General features: G+C 38.1%; 1 protein-coding gene across 3 annotated transcripts in view; it reads left to right on the top strand.

Moving 5' to 3' along the window:
* Positions 1–2868: 2868 nt before the first annotated feature.
* Positions 2869–19757, top strand: part of CENPF (centromere protein F) — a 61463-nt gene continuing 44574 nt past the window's right edge. For 2 of the 3 annotated variants that reach the window (XM_081226180.1, XM_081226178.1), the window contains exons 1-7: positions 2869–2970; positions 5640–5838; positions 6833–7029; positions 12652–12773; positions 13191–13282; positions 15294–15585; positions 16710–16912. In XM_081226180.1, coding sequence (XP_081082306.1) covers positions 5677–5838; positions 6833–7029; positions 12652–12773; positions 13191–13282; positions 15294–15585; positions 16710–16912 — 1068 coding nt within the window. In that variant the 5' untranslated portion in view covers positions 2869–2970; positions 5640–5676. Of the gene's footprint in view, positions 2971–3174; positions 3261–5639; positions 5839–6832; positions 7030–12651; positions 12774–13190; positions 13283–15293; positions 15586–16709; positions 16913–19757 lie in introns of those variants that run through there. The other variant, XM_081226179.1, reaches the window with a different exon arrangement.

Below are 19757 nucleotides of genomic sequence, written 5' to 3'. Positions count from 1 at the left end.
CCACGATGAGATATCACTGCACATCTGCCAGAATGGCTATCATCAAAACGACCACAAATAACAAATGTTGGTGAGGATGTAGAGAAAAGGGAATCCTTGTACACTGTTGGTGGGAATGTAACTTGGTGCAGCCACTGTGGACAAAACTAAAAATAGAAATACCATCTGATCCAACAATTTCACTCCTGGGTATATATCCAAAGAAAACAAAAACACCAATTCGAAAAGATGCATAGAATAGTTAAATAACAGATAGAGAATGGATAGACAACAAGGTCCTACTGTTTAGCGCAGGGAACTATATTCAATATCCTGTGATAAACCATAATGGAAAAGAATATGAAAAAGAATGTATATGTATATGTATAACTGAATCACTTTGCTTTACAATAGAAATTAACACAATGTTGTAAATCAACTATACTTCAATAATAAAAAAGAAAAAAAAAGATACATGCATCCTGATGTTCATAGCAGCATTATTTACAATAGCCAAGATATAGAAGGAACCTAAGTGTCCACCCACAGATGAATGGATAAAGAAGATATGAGACATATACCTATATATGTATATATGTATATACACTTACACACACTGGAGTACTACTCAGCTATAAAAGAGAATGAAATTTTGCCATTTGTAACAACATGGATGGATTTTGGAGGGTACTATACTTAGTGAAATAAGTCAGACAGAGAAAGACAAATACTGTATGATATCACTTATATGTGGAAGTTAAAAAATAAAATAGTGAATATAACCAAAAGGAAACAGACTCAGAGAAAAATTAGTGGTTACCAGCAGGAGAGGGAAGCGGGGAGGGATAAGATAGAGGTAGGGGATTTACAGGTACAAACCACTATGTATAATATAAATAAGCTACAAGGAAATATAGTACAACACAGGGAATATAGCCAATACTTTATAATAACTATAAATGGAGTATAACCTTTAAAAATTGTGATGGGCCCTGCATCTTAGCTGGAAAGGAAAAGTTAGAAAGACTCAAGAGTCCTGATTCATAGGTAGAAAGCAGAGATGGAGGATGAACGGTGCAGAGTGAGTGGACTGGCCCAGTGAGGGAGAAGATTTTGAAAAAGAAGGGCAGGGAGCTGAAAATGGACTCTCCAAAAACATGTACATTGGGTTGGTTAGGTTTTACTCCCTTCTTCCCCTAAAAAAACAAAGCTGGGGAAAAATAGAGGCAGGGGAAGGGAATCATAAAATTTAAGTCACAGAAATATCACTGAAGTTGCTACAATAGTCTCCATCACATAATTCCCTTGTCCAAGAAGTGAATGTATTTATTATTTATTATAGAATAGTGTAGCACAAAGCTTGGCTATACAGTGTTCGCTAATAGACATCTGCTTAGTAATGAATGAAAGAATAGTAACTGCAAATTTCTCATTCAAACCTTGAGAATCTTCTATTACACGTCTTTCTAGTTCTGTTTTCCTTAGGCAGCTAATACATAGTTGAATAATTACCCTGGGAAGCAACATAGTTGGAATTGTTGTTGGCGTCAGTTTGGTTCAAATCCCCAAACAGCCAGATACTAGACTGATAAGGAAGAGTGTCTCATAAAATTCTCTTCCCTTACCTGCTCCCTCCTCTCTCCTTGGGGCTTCAAGGAGACCGGAGAACAAGGCCTTTCTCCAGCTGGCAGTTTTACTTCCCAAGATAATTTTATTTTTAAGTTCTATGTGTAAAATTACTAGGGAGTTACTAGGGATGCAAAGATGAATTTAAAAAGATTTTACTCTACAGGAATTTCTGAGTCTGAAGAGGAGCCAGACATAAACATAGATATCTATATGTATAGCTATATTTATCTACCCATCTATTATAAGACACGGCAAAAATCCTAAAAGTGAAGTATAAACCAAGCCCTAGGAAAGGCCTAGGAAATGATTATTTCTAAGGCGTGGGTGGGAATAGCGAAATTTTAAGAAGAAAGTGGCATTTGAATGGTGTACTGAAGGATGAGCAGAATTTCAGTGAAAGGTAAGGGGCTGCAGGAACGGTCTAATGAAAGGTAAAGAGAGGGAGACAGAAAGATTGGAATCTATTGAGGAAGACAACGGCATCAGAGATATATTAACTTAACAATTCATTGTTTTGCTCCTGCCTTTAGAAGCTTATTTTTAGTTGAGAGAAATAAAATGGGTACATAAATACCCACAATACTAGTGAGCGTCATAGAAAAGGAGAGGTTGCATCCTGTTTCGACGATTTTTCTGGCTACAGTGTTCTCCCCTGGAATCCCAGCTAACGGATGTTCAGAATCACCTGTTTAGAATATGATCAATAGAGAACAGCACTTAAGAGTGAGATCCTCATGTTTTAGATTCAGTTTCAAATGACTTAGCTTCTATGTGCTTCAGTTAACTTTTAAATAAAAATAAGAATATTTTCCTCAAAGAATTGTTAAGAATGACACGGGATGAAGAACACATGGCAGAACAGTACTTAGTATTTATGTCCTAAGTTATATATTTAATAAATAAGTAGATATGTGTGTGCAGTTTTCACCAGACAGCACACTCCCGCGGGCTGTAGCCGATAGGCCTCACCCTCCTATCAGTCGGCCCATTCCCTGGCTTTTGCGGAAAGAGCGGTTCATAACGCCTCCCAGCCTTAGCTAAAGCACGTGGGCTCCGCCTCCCCACAACAACAAAAAACCCTGTAGCACCAGCACCGGCCGTTCTGCTCGTGTGGCTTGATTTTTAAATCCATCCGAAAGGACCAATCAAAGGCGGCATTCCGAGTGCGCGGAAGCGAATTGGCTGACAGGTGATGACAGTGACCAATAGGCTTTGAGATGAGTTTGGTCTGGGCCGGAAGCGAGCGAATCGAAAACGGGTGGCGGTCCCGGGCAGTTTGAATCGGAATCTGTGCTCCAGCCCGCGGCGGCTGTACTAGGACCCGACTCTCTGAAGGGTTGTTTTCCCTTCTCTGCCAGCAAGGTGAGCGTTTTGCTTAGGTCCCGGCTCTGGCGGCGGGAGTGAGGGAGCTGTTGGCCTTCTGCAGGGGGTTACTGGGCGGGGATGCCTGTGGGATCGCGCTCCTAGGCACTGAAGGTGCTGCGGGCCGCCGCCTCCTCCCTCCTGACGGAACTGGGGAATCGGCCCCGGGCCAAGTTCTTTGTGGTGTCGGCCCCCCTCTGCTCCTGGTAATACTGGGCTGGCACTAGTGTCCGGAGGCCCTGCTCGGTCACGGGCTCGCCCTTTGGAGGATCAATTTCCTCCTTTGTAAGGTAAAAGACTTGGGAGATCAGCAGGTATTTACTAGCAGCCTTCCGCGCCTATTTGAAATTTGGACATCGGTCCTTTGTTGCGTGGAGGAAATGCAAGCTTTAGTTATGAGGGTTTTGATCCGGGCAGCGGGTTGGTGTGCCTATTGTTAGTTGCGAGAGCATTTCTCTCACGCCTTCCACGTTCATTTGGCCGCGCCTGTGTTCCTGGCTCTGCTATGGGATGAGGACTCAGAAATAAATGACTTTGAGCCTGGTCTAGAGGAGCAGGCAGAGTTTTCATTCACAGGCTCCGCGGTGGCACTTTAGGCGGGAACTTGGGTTTCTTGGTGGAGATGGGGAATTCTGATAAAGGGAAAGCGCAAGACGGGCCTGCCGTGCCGGGGGTGGGCGAGTCACACGGTCACAAAAGAGCTTCCTCGGGCACTTTTCTGGGGTTGAGTGATTCGGGCATGGAGAGTGTCCTCCCCACGGTTAAGACAGAAACAGCATTTTCTGGAAGGAGCATAGTCCTGCAGTTCCTTTTTGCAGGAACCTCGATATCCAGGGCTTTTCTTCATCACCCACCCCCGCCCCCCACTCCCATCCCTTTGCCCCTCACATCTTTGAGGATTGCATTTTTTGTCCTTTTCTCCCAGTGGCTCCATAGAGATTGTTGAATGGTTGATGCCTTAATCTGTCAAAGTCCCCTCTAATCAAAATTTGCTTGGGTCTGGTGATTGCTTTAACCATTTATTTGTTGCTGTGTCTTAGACTTTGGAAATGGAAAAGCATTTAACTTGCCAGTCTTCCTTCTGTTTATTTCCATCATCTCTATCATCTTTTTAAATTGCTCCTTTTAATATTTTGTTCGCTATGGCGTATGGATGTCATGATTTCAGTGGCTGGAAGAACTGTTTAGGAGTTGTATTTGTGTGCCTCTGAGGTATGATATACCCACCCGTGAACCCCTGAATGAGCAAGCTAGTTTGGAATAGAAGGAGTAGCCTATTGGGGCAGTGTAAATTGTCCTTTGCTGGTGGAGCGGCATGAGACTCCTTTAAGTAGTTTTTGGGTAAATGGGAATGGAGTTTAAGATGTTGTGTTCAAAGAACTAAAAGGGTGGGGTGGGAGGTGAGAATGGCAGAGAAAACAGCTCTCCAAGGCTTGATACTAAATTATGTGTTTTTCGAGACCCTTCCTTCTCTTTTAATATTTGGAAAAAAGTTTTTATTATACTTAGTACTTTCACCAACTATTTATTAATTGTTCTGATAAAAAATTTCATTGATAAAGTGGACTGAAACAAAACGCTAAAATGGTTGTGGACTTCATTTAGTAAGAAATGGATTCTCATCCTTTTGCTAAAATAACTGGAAAATGAATGCTTTTTCTTTCATTTAAGTTCTAAATGCTAATGAATAAAGAATAATTGCCATACTTTTCTCCCAGCTGATTTAAATTTTCTAAGATATATCTGAGAAAGAGGTAGGTCATTTCGGTCTTGGTGCCATAGGCATCAATATACAAATGAAAAAGCGTTTTCAGTGACTAATACAATTGCTAATGTGTATGGAAAGCTTATCAGGAGATACTGTTCTAAAGCTTTAGGGAAACACCACCATTATTATTCACATTTTACAAATGAGGAAACCAAGGCACAGAGGTGTTAAATAACATGCCCAAGGTCACACCACACATCTTGTAGGTTGCTGAGCAGGGATTTGAATCACTAAGGCTATATACCTGATTCCTGGTCAGGGTCTGTCTGGAGAATGACTTTACTGCATTTTGCAGTGATTCTAGTGCTAGTATGGCATTCACCCTTTGTTCATGCATGCATTGACTCAACAAATGATAACCTCTTGGGAGGAAAAGGAGGTACCTGTGCCATGAGAGACGCTGATGGGGAGATATGACCAGATTATGATGGTTGTCCTCAGGGAAGGCTTCCTGGAGGAAGAGGGACAGAGTATGAGTGGGAATTAATGACATGAAGAGAGGAAAGAAGAGCATTTGCAAAGTAACTTATCATGCGTTTTATTTGTCCTGTAAGACCTATTTCACCAGAAACCTTATAGCAAAATATTCATGTCTTGTACAATGAAAACAAACTGAGTGGTAGAAAGCAGGTAGCCATATAAGAGTCAAAAATGAGATATAAGAAAACCAGAAAGCAAGGGGAAGCCAAACAAGCATATTGTGTACTATTGACACTTCACAGTCAGTTATTGGTAGTCGCCTTGCAGAGGGTGGAGAAGATGGAAGTTATACTTTGTTATCTTTTGAAACATGAAGTTTTGAAACTTGATTCTTAGAGGTGGTTATGTAGATTAGTTAGTCTCTGAGACTGTAAGTTTCTTTTTACTATAGTAAGACTAACAGGCTGCTTATTCTTTTCAGTTTGTTTATAAATGTTTGAATAATAAAGGAGAGCAAAATGAGCTGGGCTTTGGAAGAATGGAAGGAAGGCCTGCCTACAAGAGCTCTTCAGAAAATTCAAGAGCTTGAAGGACAGCTCGACAAACTGAAGAAAGAAAGGCAGCAAAGGCAGTTTCAACTTGAAACCCTGGAGGCTGCGTTGCAGAAGCAAAAACAGAAGGTATCACTGAAATGCTGGTATTTAAAACTGTTCTCTCATTATTTGGATGAATGGTTTTGTCTTGGTCTTTTCAATTTAGAGAAAAATGATTTTGCTATCTTCAGGTGGTAATCCCCCCTCCTCTCCTTTATTGAGCCTTTTTTTTTTTTTTGGCTACACCACGTGGCATGTGGGATCTTAGTTCACCGACCAGGGATGGGACCGTGCTCCCTGCAGTGGAAGCTCAAGCACTGAGTCTTAACCGCTGGACCACAGGGGAAGTCCCCTCCCCTACTGAGTCATTTTTATTTTAATTACCTCATTTTCTCCGTTCTTTGTTTTCATTTCTGCTTACCTGCTAATGTGTAGGGCTGCTGAGTTCCATTTTCACTTCTGTTTAGGACCAAGAATTGGGCATTGCTTTTGCATTATGCACCAACATGGCCGAAAATCTCTGGCTCCGAATCTGGGATCAATATTAGAGCACTTTGCAGTCCAAATAGATAACGCTTTCTGAGAGTGAGCTTTTCACCTTGGTATTCCCACCTCTCTCCCGGACTAGTACATGGAAACTTAAATAGTACTTCTTTCATACCTTTGCATTAGCCAACCCATAGTAATACAATTACTGCTCCTAAAATGTTTTTGCTAGTGGGAGAATTTTTCAGTTTCTTACAGTAACTGGCTTTAGCAGCTGAACTTGAAAGTGAATAGCTAAGGGAGGGTTTATAAGATTTATTTTTGATTTTTTAATTCTCGAAAGCATATTAAAGCCTCTCTTTCTAGAATGGGTTTGTGTAGCCCTAACCAAAGACTGTAATACATGACTTTGCAAAACTTTTCTATCAGTAGGCTTCAAAGTGAGATCATCTAAGATTTCGGCGTACATCAAGCACTGACTTCTGGATTTTTACAAGCATATCTCAGAAAATTAGTCATCAGTGTTAGATTAACAGATAATATTTGGTAAATTCATGAGTAAGAGACCTAGTTCCTTTTGAATAATCTGCATTAGGTTGAGAATGAAAAAACTGAGGGTGCAAACCTGAAAAGGGAGAACCAAAGCTTGATGGAAATATGTGAAAATCTGGAGAAGACTAAGCAGAAGATTTCTCATGAACTTCAAGTCAAGGAGTCACAAGTGAATTTCCAAGAAGGACAACTGAACTCAAGCAAAAAGCAAATAGAAAAACTGGAACAGGAACTTAAAAGGTAACTTTTTTGGGAATGGTATTTATTATAGATGTCTTTGTATATATTCATTAGATGCAGCTATCTTTTCCTTTTATGGTATAATTATTACACATTGCAATTTTTTCTTTCCAGTAGAATGAACAATGATTTGAGGAAGATTAATTCTTTTCTTATATGCTTCAGTCCTATTGTTGCATGGCTCAGTACTATATAAATTCATTAAATGGTTGCTAGCTTATTCATTTACTTACTCAGTATATATGTTTATTAAGCTGCTTCATGTGCCAGGCACTGTGTTTGTTACTAGGGTATGCAATAATAAATAATACCAAAACTATCAACAGTGGTTACTGAAAAGATGGAGGGAAGTTAAAGCATGGCTTATATATATATATATATATATTTTTTTTTTTTTTTTTTTTTTTTTTTTTGCGGTACGCGGGCCTCTCACTGTTGTGGCCTCTCCCGTTGCGGAGCACAGGCTCCGGACGCGCAGGCTCAGCGGCCATGGCTCACGGGCCCAGCCGCTCCGTGGCATGTGGGATCTTCCCAGACCGGGGCACAAACCCGCGTCCCCTATATCCGCAGGCGGACTCTCAACCACTGTGCCACCAGGGAAGCCCAGCATGGCTTATATTGATGGCTTCTGTTTTCTCTGCGTGGAAAAGCTGTTGTAGAGAATGAGAGAACTAGGGAACTTCAAAAGGACTGAAGAGCACTGAGGGCTCAGTTGAGATTGGAGGCCAGGAATTTATAGTGGGACCAATCCATAGCGTTTAATGAGTTTTTTTTTTTTTTCCTTTCTTTAGCATATAGATGCTGAGAAGGTATACAGGAGGATCGATTTAGGGTTTTTGGGCGAGGGTGATGGGATCGAAGACAGTGGAATAATTGAGGATATTGGAAGAGAGTGATGGAAGTTGGGTGCCATGGAATCTCAGCTGGAGAGGAGGGAAGTGAAGTCTAGAAGACTTTCTTACTGAGATCCCCATCCGAGACACCCATCTTCCATCTTAAGCATTACATAATCAATTCACCAATATCAATTCCATATTTAGGCAATAAAAAAAGGTGCTTATTACTACTTTTCCATTAAAAAAAAATCCCCCAAACAACTAGAGGCATTATTCAAAATAAATTTAATGGGACTTGAGCACTGCTAGCTTATAAATGGAGTCTTCTTGTTCTAGTAGTGAAATTTTGTCAAAATAACAAGGAGTGATAAACACTAAAAGCAAAAAAGACTTTAGCAAATTGCCCTATTGTTAATTCCATGAATATACACCCAGAAATTTTAAGAAAAAATTTTGTTTTGAAATAACTTTACACTTCCAGAAACAATTGTTAACATCTTACATAACCAGAGTACAATGACCAAATCAGAAATAAACATTAATAATTCAATACTATTAACTAAACTACAGACTTTATTGGAATTTCACTCATTTTTCCAGTAATGGCCTTTTTCTGTTCCAGGATCTGATCCAGGATTCCACATTGCATTTAGTTGATGTTTTCTTACTTTTTTTTTTTTTTTAAATATTTATTTATTTAGTTGGCTGTGCCGGGTCTTAGTTACTTTTTTTTCTAAGCTCTGATGCTTTCTTGTCTTTTGTGACCTTGACATTTTTAAAGAGCACTAGTCTCCTTTATTGTAGAATAGTCCTCAATTTGGGTTCGTCTGCTGTTTTTCAACAATAGCAGAATTGACAATTTGGACTGGATTATTCTTTGTTGTGGAAGGCTGCCCTGTGCATTGTAGGATACTTAGAATTCCTGGCCTCTACCCACTAGATGCCAGTAGCACCTACACTGCCTCTAAATTTTGACAGTCAAAAATGTTGCCAGGCATTGCCAAATGTCCTGTGGGAGGGCAAATTCATCCTGGATGGAGAATCACTGGGTCAGATTGAGGTTATGAATTTTTGGTAAGAATACCACAGAGGTAGTGACACACCTTTATAGTGACGTGTATAGTAGTGACATGCATCATATCAGAGTGTACATGATTTAATTTGACTTTTAAACCGATCGCTTGTTAGGGTGTTTATCTGGGTTTCTGCATTATAAAGTTACTACTTTTCCATTTGTAATTAATAAATATTCTGATGCCAAGAATTTTTTTTCCTGGCATAGCTGCAATAATCTTAATTCTACCTACAAAAGGAAACATACTTTTGAAAGTTAAAACGTTTAAAAATTACAGTTTGCCCTCCATATCCATGAGTTCTGCATCCAGAGATTCAACCAACCAAGGGTAAAAAATATTTAAAAAAAAATTCCAGAGAGTTCCAAAAGCAAAACTTAAGTTTGCTGCGTGCAGGCAACTATTTACATAGCATATACATTGTATTAGGTATTATAAGTAACCTAGAGATGATTTAAAGTATACAGGAGGATATACATAGGTTATATGTAAATACTACCCATGGGATTTTATATGAGAGTTGAGCATTTGCACATTTTAGTATTCAAGGGGGTCCTAGAACCAATCTTCTGCAGGTACCAAGGGACAACTATATGCTTGTCTTTTGGTGAAGCTGATAATTTAAGTGCACAGAAATCTTTTTCTAATTTTGTTTCCTATCCATGTGGGAAGGTGGCTATCTATAATTTGCAATGTTAGAATGATAAATAAATTTCTGTCTTGTTGAGTTCTTTGTTTTCCTAAACTCTATCCTGGTCTGTGTTGTTCATCACTGTATTCCTAGCACCTGGCAATTGTAGGTCCTCAAATATTTGTTGAATGAATGAATGAAAGAGACGCATTTGTTTTGGAAAGCAGGTGCTTGGGAAGTAGGAAGCTCAGTATGCTAGAATAATTATTTCTTTGAAAAGAACATTTTGGCTGCCAATGTTAGAAATATTGGTTTTAATAATTTAATTTATTAATTGGTTTTAATAATTTAATTTAATTTAGACAGAAATGTTAGTATTTTTAATGCTTTTGTATACATTTCCCTATTTCATTGAAAAGTGCCATTTGGTAGCAATGCCTGCAGATATAAAGTTCACGGTTGTACCTGACATATAGCAACAGTTAAATGTTAGCATTAATATTATCATTATTATCAGTTGTTAGTTATTATCATCATCATCATGGGATTAGGATACCCTCATAGCACATTTAGTTTAAAAATATTTTTATTATCTATGATGTTGATAGATATAGATGTTTATAAAAGTTTACAAACTGTATAAACTTTAGACTATTAAAAACTATTGAGTATACTCTTCTATAGTATAAAAATTGTTAAGGGTATAAGACCTATAGATTACAATAACTATTGAGTATATTTTATATTAATTAATTAATTTAATTTTTTTGGCAGTGTTGGGTCTTTGTTGCAGTGCGCAGGCTTCTCATTATTGTGGCTTCTCTTTTTGCAGAGCACGAGCTCTAGGCACGCAGGCTTCAGTAGTTGTGGCTCACAGGCTCTAGAGCACAGGCTCAGTAGTTGTGGCGCATGGGCTTAGTTGCTCTGCAGCGTGTGTGATCTTCCCGGGCCAGGGCTCGAACCCGTCGCCTGTATTGGCAGGCGGATTCTTAACCACTGCGCCAACAAGGAAGCCCTGAGTATAGTTTTAAAATTTTCACTGGTAACCTTCAGGTACAGGGCAGGAACTTATTTTTTCCATCAATGGTCACCAATTTCAGGTACATCTTGAACGAGTTAGGTTGAACATTTGAAATGTTCATCAAAAACTGGTAAATAATAGACACAGAACACAGACAGGTTGTTGTCAGGGACTGGGGGAAGATGGCACTGGGGAGAAATTCCTTAATGGTTAAAGAGCTTTACTATGGAATGATAGAAATGGCTTGTAAGTAGATAGAGATGGTGGTTGTACAACACTGTGAGTGTAATCAATGCCACTGCATTGTTCACTTAATCTGGTTAATTTTATGTTACGTGAATTTCACCTCAAAAATTATTTTTTAAAACAAAACAAAACAAAACAAAAGAACAAACAAAAACAAACAAATAAAAACTGGTGAATATTAGCAATCTCATATAGTTAAATTAAACCTAGGAGAAAACAGCTTACTTTAGTGCTTTTTTTTTGTTTTGGTGGTGGTGGTTTGTGTTTTTTCTCTCCCTAGGAGACAGGAGATACAAAAGTTTATAAAAACAATAGGATATACTTTTATTTAATATTTAAAATTAATAAATTTTTTTTTTTTTTTTTACTGAAAAGATGTGAATTTGAGAGGGCAAAGAAACATCAGTTTTGCAAAGTTCTTCAAAATTCATCTCTGGAGCTACCAACCATTTTACACCTTTGGAATTCTATAGACCTGCAGTGTCCAATATGGTAGCCACTGGTTACATGTGGCTGTTGAACACTTGAAATGTGGCTAGTGTCAATTGAGGTGTGCTGGAAGGACACAACCCAGTCCAAATTCTGAAGATTTAGTACAAAAACATGTAAAATATCTTATTAATGATTTTTGCAATGATTATAAGTTGAAATTACAATATGGAAAATATTGAGTTAAATATTAAGATTAAATTCATTTAGTTCTTGTTACTTTTTTCATGCTAATAGAATATTTCTGTTGGAGGACTCTTACCTGTTGTAAATTCGAATGTGACAATTTGATTTGCTGAGTAGCCATTTTCAGCTCATACATTGCTTCTTCCTTCCTGGATTGAATTTGGAGCAGGCAGAGCTAGGGCACTGAGGCACTTTCTTCACTACTTTCTTCACTCCCTGCTTTGAGTACTGTGTCCTTGGCAAAGAGAATGGTGCACATCATTAGCCATTCTACTAGGGTGTTCATTTTATTTCTTGTGTTAAGTTAAAATCAGAGACATTGGAGACTTGCAAGAATTGAGTCCTCTTAGGTTTGCTTCTGAAGGGTGTTACAACTGAAATGGTAAGGATACTCTGTACACATATACAATACAGTCGGCCCTCGTATCCACAAGTTCTGCACCCACAGATATGGAGGGCTGAGTGTACAACTGCTGTTTTATATAAGGGACTTGAGCATCTCTAGATTTTGTTATCTGCATGTGTACTGGGACCAACAACCCACAGGTCCCAAGGACGTCTGTATATAGCTCACTTTCTCCAGTTCTTTGGATCTGTTTCCTGCCAGTATCTTTTCTAGATGCATTACGTTAACTTGATTTTTAATATGTGTTTTAAAAATATCACAAAAGACATGATATGTATATCAAATCTGTTTTTATAATGACAATATTATAAGTAATGCCATCTGGTTTTATGATTTGAGCCCATGCTCCAATTTCCTCCTGTGTTTCTGAAATTCTGTTTTTTTGTAGCACTGTGTCTTTCTTTGGCCTAGAATATAAAATTTGATTGGAATGTGTCCCAACCCTCCCAACTCTTCTTTGCTACTGTGGTGGTTATTACAGATCTTCATTATCATCTTTATCACATTGTAATTACTGGTTTGTATTTCTGTTTTCCTAACTAGACTGAGTTCCTTTGAAGACAAAGGACTGTCTCATAAATTAGTTCTTATTAAACATCTGTTGGATAAATGAAGTGGTAAGAATTCTTAGAGGGTTGGTTTTTTGTAAGTTTATCGCTTTCTGAGAATGTATGGTGTTGGTATTCTACAGCTGTTGCTCTGATTTGCCGTCCTCTCGGGTCATTTTCTCACAGGTGTAAATCTGAACTTGAAAGAAGCCAACAAGCTGCACAGTCTGCAGATGTCTCTATGAGTCCATGCATTACACCACAAAAAATTTTTGCAACTCCACTCACACCAAGCCAGTATTATAGCGGTAAGGATTTTTTCCCTTTGTATGCATAGCTCTTTTATTGAGATTTTAATTCTGCCAAAGAAATGAATTCATTCAACTTTGAATTCAACTTCTAATTTTAGCATTAAAAAAAAAGCAGCCATTAGTTACATATACATTTGTGTATCTGTTGAACTATGTTGAGCCATCAGTAAGCCTTTAAATTTTTCACTTTATCCTTCTATGGTATTTTCAAACATAATTCAGTTTTGGAATATTTAAAATGCCTATGTTTCCATGTATTTTGATATTTGAGTAATTTGATCAGTATCCGTTGCCTTAACCAAAATGTTCTTTCTATCTGATGTACTAAGATACTCATTTCTAGACGATCTATCATAATGATTCTTTGCAGAATCAGTGATCGAAGTAAAACTGTATCTCAATGTCTTTGTTTAGGTTCCAAGTATGAAGATCTAAAAGAAAAATATAATAAAGAAGTTGAAGAACGGAAAAGATTAGAGGCAGAGGTGAAAGCCTTGAAGGCAAAGGTAAATTAATTATGGGCCTTTTAATAGAGTATGCAGTTGAAGAAGTACTTTGATATAGAATGCAACAAGGATAGAGAAAAATCTGCTTTACATAGGGCTGACACATTTTTCTTACACTGAGAAAATTAAGTTCCTGGCTCATTGGTTATGGTATTTTTAAATTTAAAAATAGGTAAGAGTGGAGTAAAATAAGATTGGGGAGATGACTTTAACCCTAAATATTAAATGTTCTCCGAATTCCATGGAAACTGTGGTAATGTAATTATTTCTCTGTTAAGATCTAATGATAAAGAACAAGTTTGAAGAGGGTGGGACCAGAGTCATAACTGACACTCACTAGCTTTGGGACCTGGAGGCGATTGCTTCCTGTTCAGGCCTTCTGATGGAATGTGGTGATTGCTACCAGGGACATGAGGTTTGGAGGTCATTATTAATGAACTGTTTATTTCAGGTGAGAATGTTATCAACGTAATCTCCCCAGTTCTTTTAAATAAGTTGCTGACAAGTGTTTTAAATTACATTTTGATAGGGGTAAAAAAGGCAGAGAGAGGTGGGTGAAAAGATTTGTTTAACATCAATAAAATAAACAAAATGCGTATTTTGGAAACCCCAGCTTTTAGTTTCAGGACTGACCCTGAAAATACCTGGTGTCTATAGAATATACCTTTCCCATTTTTGTGCACATGATGTTATTTATTTTTTTAAAAATTCCAGTTTGGCACTTAATGGCACAATTCCACTAAACATATGAACTTGGTGAGATGGCACAACTTAGCAAACAGTTTAAGGCTGAATTTATACGTAGATGCCTTAAATACTGAGGATCAAAAAAATACCTGTTAGAGCTTTAACAGTTTTAATTCTTTTTACGTCTTTAACCCTTGTTTTGATATCACCAGGGTTTTGATATGTAGCAAAGGCATTGCTTACAAGATGAATAAAATTAAACAATAATTCTCTGGTCTGACTTGGAAATATGTGCTTTGTTATCCAGTTCAGTCATTGGTATCAATTCTGGCCCTGACATCTGTTCCCAGAGCTATTTTGTGGAGGACTGTGAGTCTCCAGAAGCATTAAACCTTTCCCTGTGGCAAGAAAAGCCCTTGCTATCAAAAATTTAACTCAGCTTCTGTAGCCACACCTTGATAGTTGTCAGAATGCAGGCAGAGAGAAGAACAAAAAGAAGAATTCAAAACAGCAGAAAATCCACAAATGTGTATTATATAATACAAAATACCTCATACGACATTTTTGGGGGGAGAGTGTTATGGTGGAACGTGAGATTCTTGAAAGAGTTCTTTAGGTTAGTATTGAACTTTGAGTCCCTGTGTGCAAAGCTACAGAGGGGGGTGACCAAGGACGGGCAAAGGAAGGCAAAGGTGACCAAGGACGGGCAAACTCACATGTGTTTTTATGAAGTATATGAGGGATGCAGAATAAATACAAAAACTGAGCCCATTTAAAATAGATTGGGCCTCAGATGGTACTGGTTTCACCCTTCAGTGCTAAGTCTGACCATTAGAACATTTCCTCACTGGTTATTGGGACTCAGTGGTTCCCTTGACTTGATGAATGTTCTTTCTTGGTACACAGTGGAAGTGTTACCTTCTTGGCATGGCTTTATGTTCTATTTGAAAATAAGTACGTAGTCTTTTTTTTTTTATTGCAGTATCGCTGATTTCCAATGTTGTACTAGTTTCAGGTGTATATAGCAAGGTGATTCAGTTATATACGTATTATATATACATATATATTTTTTCATATTCTTTTCCATTATAAGTTATTACAAGACATTGAATATAGTCCCCTGTGTGTAAGACCTTGTTGTTTATCTATATTATATGTAGTAGTTTGTATCTGCTAATCCCAAACTCCTCATTTACCTGCCCTCCCACCCCCACTACTTTCCCCTTTGGTAACCATAAGTTTGCTTTTTTATGTCTGTGAGTCTAGTACATAGTCTTAAATATTTTGACTTCTAAAGGGCTCTAAAGAGTTTCTGTTTTTACAGAAAGCGAGCCAGGCTACTCCCCAAAGCACCATGAATCACCGGGACATTGCCCGACATCAGGCTTCATCATCTGTGTTCTCATGGCAACAAGAAAAGACCCCAAGTCGTCTTTCATCTAATGCTCTAAAAACTCCGATTAGGAGAGATTTCTCTGCATCTAATTTTTCTGGGGAACAAGAAGTGACTCTGAGTGGATCAACTTTGCAAACAGGGAATAGAGATGCTAATAGTAGTTTCTGTGATAATTCTAGCAATTCTCATCTTTTGGATCAATTAAAAGCCCAGAATCAAGGTAACTTCTTGAGCTAAATTAAATTTTCCTGAGATAATTTCAGAAGTCTAGAAATTTCTAGACATTTTTAGCCCTAGAAAGTGCTGATGTGTTTTGTTAGACCCATCAGTGATCAACATCCCAGCCTGGTGATTTGAAATACTGTCTCTGGGATAATGAGAAAAGATATCACCATTTGGAAAGGCACCTTTATTTGTACTATAAAGCTGATGCCATGAAGACTTGAAAAGTAGGGTGAGTGGCTTTGACTTTCCAGAGCGGGGCAAGTAGGTGGGTTACAGTTGACACTCCCCACGGCTCTCCCCTGGCTCCTTTTGTGGCCCATGAAACAAGCCAGTTTTGGCCAGAGGTGTGGCATGTGTCTGTAGGACAGCTTTGCTGTGTGCTGCCAGGTTGTGTGTATGGGAGAAACCTGTAACCTTGGCTGCTGCACCACGCTGCTGCTGACAGCCAAGGGTGCCAGGTGGTGTTTTGGAATCTAGTCTGCAGACTATGATAATTTCCAGTGCTATGATAGATTGAAAATCACCATCTGTGTGCTCTGGTGAGACCTGTCACATGGCCAGTGCCATTGGAACCAATATTGTGTATATGTGGGGAAAAAAATGAAAAAAAACATTGTTGTTAATTTTGGCAATAGAGGAGGTTCACACTGTTGCTCTTTACTGGAGGACAAGCTACTAGAGAATATGGGAGGGTGAATTTTTCACTGCTTAGCACTCATTTGCATTGATATGGGCACAAAAAAAAATTAGTTCGTGGGTGCATAAAACCAAGTGGTAATTTTAGTGCAGGGTGTTATATGTGGTACACTTTTTGCAGTCTCGATAAGATACTATTCATTATTTTAGAAAAACATTTCCGCCCCCCCAAGTTTCTCTGTGAAAACTTATGAAAATTTGTTTCTCCTGCTTTCTGTAGGGTTTTTGAATACAAATAACAATAAAGACTAAACATTGAAATTAAATCCAAATAAAGTAGCTTCTTTGTTTAGTGTGAATTGACTTATGTTTGACTCACCAAAGATTTCAGAACAGAGTAACATTGATACATTCTGAGTTTAGTTGTAAATGTCTTTGTGAAAAATATGTTAATTGAAGTGTGGGTTTTGTTTGTGATTTAAGAGCTAAGGAGCAAGATTAGTGAGTTGGAACTACATCTGCAAGGACAAGAAAGAGAAATGAAAGGCCAAGTGAATAAGCTTCAAGAACTCCAACTCCAAGTGGATAAAGCAAAAGCGGAATTAAACGAAAAAGAGAAAGTTTTGAACAAAAGCAGGGATGAACTGGTGAGAACAACTGCACAGTATGACCAGGCATCAACCAAGGTACTCGACTTTTCATGAGTTATTGATAAATCTCCATTTTTTTCATATAATTCTTTGGAAAGAGTACTCTGCACTTAGACTTGTGAAATAAATATTAGTAATGAACCTTATTATATACTAGGCAGTCTTGATGCAGTTGAACAGTAAGTTCTTTTAGAGTTGGGTAGATCTGGGGTCAAATCCGGACTGTATATTTTCCCAGCCAAGGGACCTGGGCAAGTCACTGATCTCTTTTATATCTCAGAGGGTGGTGAAGAATAACGATTATGTATGTACAGCGCCTGGCAGGTGCCTAATATATAAAAGAGGCACTTAAAGTCATGGAGCTTTAAAAGAGGTTTAGGACATATGATAGAACTGAATAGACCTACTCCTGGGATCCAGTGTATACACGCCTACCATTTACTCTAAGGCTCTAATTAAGGCCAAGCTTCGCAGCCTGTTATTTGGGGGTTGTCTTTGTTGTTGTTGCTTTGCCCCCAACCTACCTCTCTAGTCTTTTCTTCTCTTTTTTCTATTATTCATTCATTCACTGACTCATTTGACAAATATTTATTGACCATCTACTGTATGTCAGCCACTGTTCTAGACCTGGGGATGCAGCAGTGAGTAAATAGACAAAAAGAATGGCCCTTGTGGAGCTTCATCATAATGGGGGACGTAACGTAGATGTACCAGTCACGTAGATAGTGTGCTATAAGGAGAAAAGTGTAGAGCAAGACGAATTATCTTCTAGGACCAACTGCAGTTATTTGGTGTTTCTTGAACCTAATCTTTGTCTGGGTCAGTGTTCTGCCCACGTTTGCCTTTCTGCTTGGCATACCCGCCTCTTGGAATACTTTTGACGTGCTCCTCATCCCGTGAGCTCCTTCTCTCATTTCTTAGTGTGGTGAGGTCTTTTCTCCTGGCTTCCATCCCCATTATGACCCTTTTATTGTCGTTATTTATGTTCTAGCTCTTGTAGTTCCCACACTTGGCTAATTGTCAGAATCACTGAGAACTCTGCAGAATTAATCTTCTTAGACTCATGTCTGAAGTGGGCCTATGGAATTTACCTTTAATAAAATCTCTAGTTAAAAACCACTGTAGTAGATAGACCTGTATCTTCTATTTGCTTCCTGGGAACAGGCTCTTTCTGTCTTTTTTTTCAAATTAATCCTTTTTATTTTAAGATAATTATAGATTCATGTAGTTGTATAAAATAATAGCTTGTTAATATGATGGGTTACAATGATTGCTTTTCAGATATTTGAATGTCTTTCATCCTTGGAATAGACCATACTTGGTCGTGGTGTATAATTCATTTTATATATTTCTGAATTTTATTTGCTAATAATTTGTTAAGGATTCTCGTGTCTATATTTGTGAGGGATGTTGTTCAGCTGTTTTCTCTTTTTGTATTGTCTTTGTCTGGTATTTGTGTCAGAGGTAATACTAGCTTCATAAAATGCATTGGGAAGCATTCCCTTCTCTTCTCGGAAGAGATTGTGCAGAATTGGTGTTATTTCATCTTTATACATTTGGTAGAATTCTCCATGAAACTATCTGGGCCTGGAGATTTCTTTTTTGGGAGATTTAAAATTATAAATTCAATTTTAAAAATACTTACACAGCTATTAAAATTATTTATTTCTCATTGGATGAGTTGGATTAGTTTGTGATTTTAGAGGAAATTTCATCTAAATTGTCAAATTTGTGCATGTGGAGTTCAGAGTATTTCCTTATTCTTTTGATGTCTGTAGGTCAGGTTTATTCCTGTTCATTTCTGATATTTGTGTCTTCTCTATTTTTCTCTTTGTCAGTATTGCTAGGAATTTGACAGTTTTGTTGCTGTTTTATTGATCTTACCAAAGAGTCAGCACTTTAATTCATTGATTTTTCTCTATTTCCTGTTTTCAATTTCATTGATTTTTTTTTTTCCTCTCTGTTATTTCCTTCTGCTTGCTTTAGGTTTATTTTGCTCTTCTTTTTCTAGGTTGTTGAGGTGGGGAGCTTAGGTTACTGACTTGAGACTTCTTCTTTTCTAATGCAGACATTTAATGCTATAAATTTCCCTCTCAGTACTGTTGTAACTGTGCTCTGAAAATTTTGATATATTGTATTTTTTAAAATAATTTTTTAAAAAAATTATTTATTTTTGGCTGCGTTGGGTCTTCGTTGCTGTGCACAGGCTTTCTCTAGTTGCAGGGAGCAGGGGCTACTCTTCGTTGTAGTGCGTGGGCTTCTCATTGTGGTGGCTTCTCTTGTTGCAGAGCACAGGCTCTAGGCGCATGGGATTCAGTAGTTGTGGCACATGGGCTCAGTAGTTGTGGCTCGTGGGTTCTAGAACACAAGCTTAGTAGTTGCGGTGTGTGGGCTTAGTTGCTCCGCGGCATGTGGGATCTTCCCAGACCAGGGCTTGAACCCGTGTCTCCTGCATTGGCAGGTGGATTCTTAACCACTGCACCACCAGGGAAGTCCCTGATATATTGTATTTTAATTTTTATTCTTTAATGTACTCAAAAAATTTTTTTTTCTTGAAACTTCCTCTTTGTCTTTGGCTCATTGATTATTCAGAAATACCTTGTTTAGTTTCCAAGTGTTTGGAGCTTTTTCTCTTTTTGTTATTGATTTCTAGTTTGATTCCACTGTGTTCAGAGAATATACTTTATGATTTCAGGTCTTTTAAATTTGTGGGGGTTTGTTTTATGGCCTAGTATATGGTCTATCTTGGTATATGTTTCATAGGCACTTGGAAAAAAATGTATATTCTGTTGTTGGATGGAATGTTCTAAAAGTGTCACTAGCGTCTGTTGGTTAATGTTCTTTGTTAAATTCCTCTGTATCTTTGCTGATTTCTTGTCTA

Source organism: Mesoplodon bidens (assembly GCF_964165515.1).
Source record: "Mesoplodon bidens genome assembly, chromosome: 2".
NCBI lineage: Eukaryota > Metazoa > Chordata > Mammalia > Artiodactyla > Ziphiidae > Mesoplodon > Mesoplodon bidens.
Note: the sequence above shows the minus strand (reverse complement) of the source record. Positions and strands in the feature narration are given on the sequence as shown.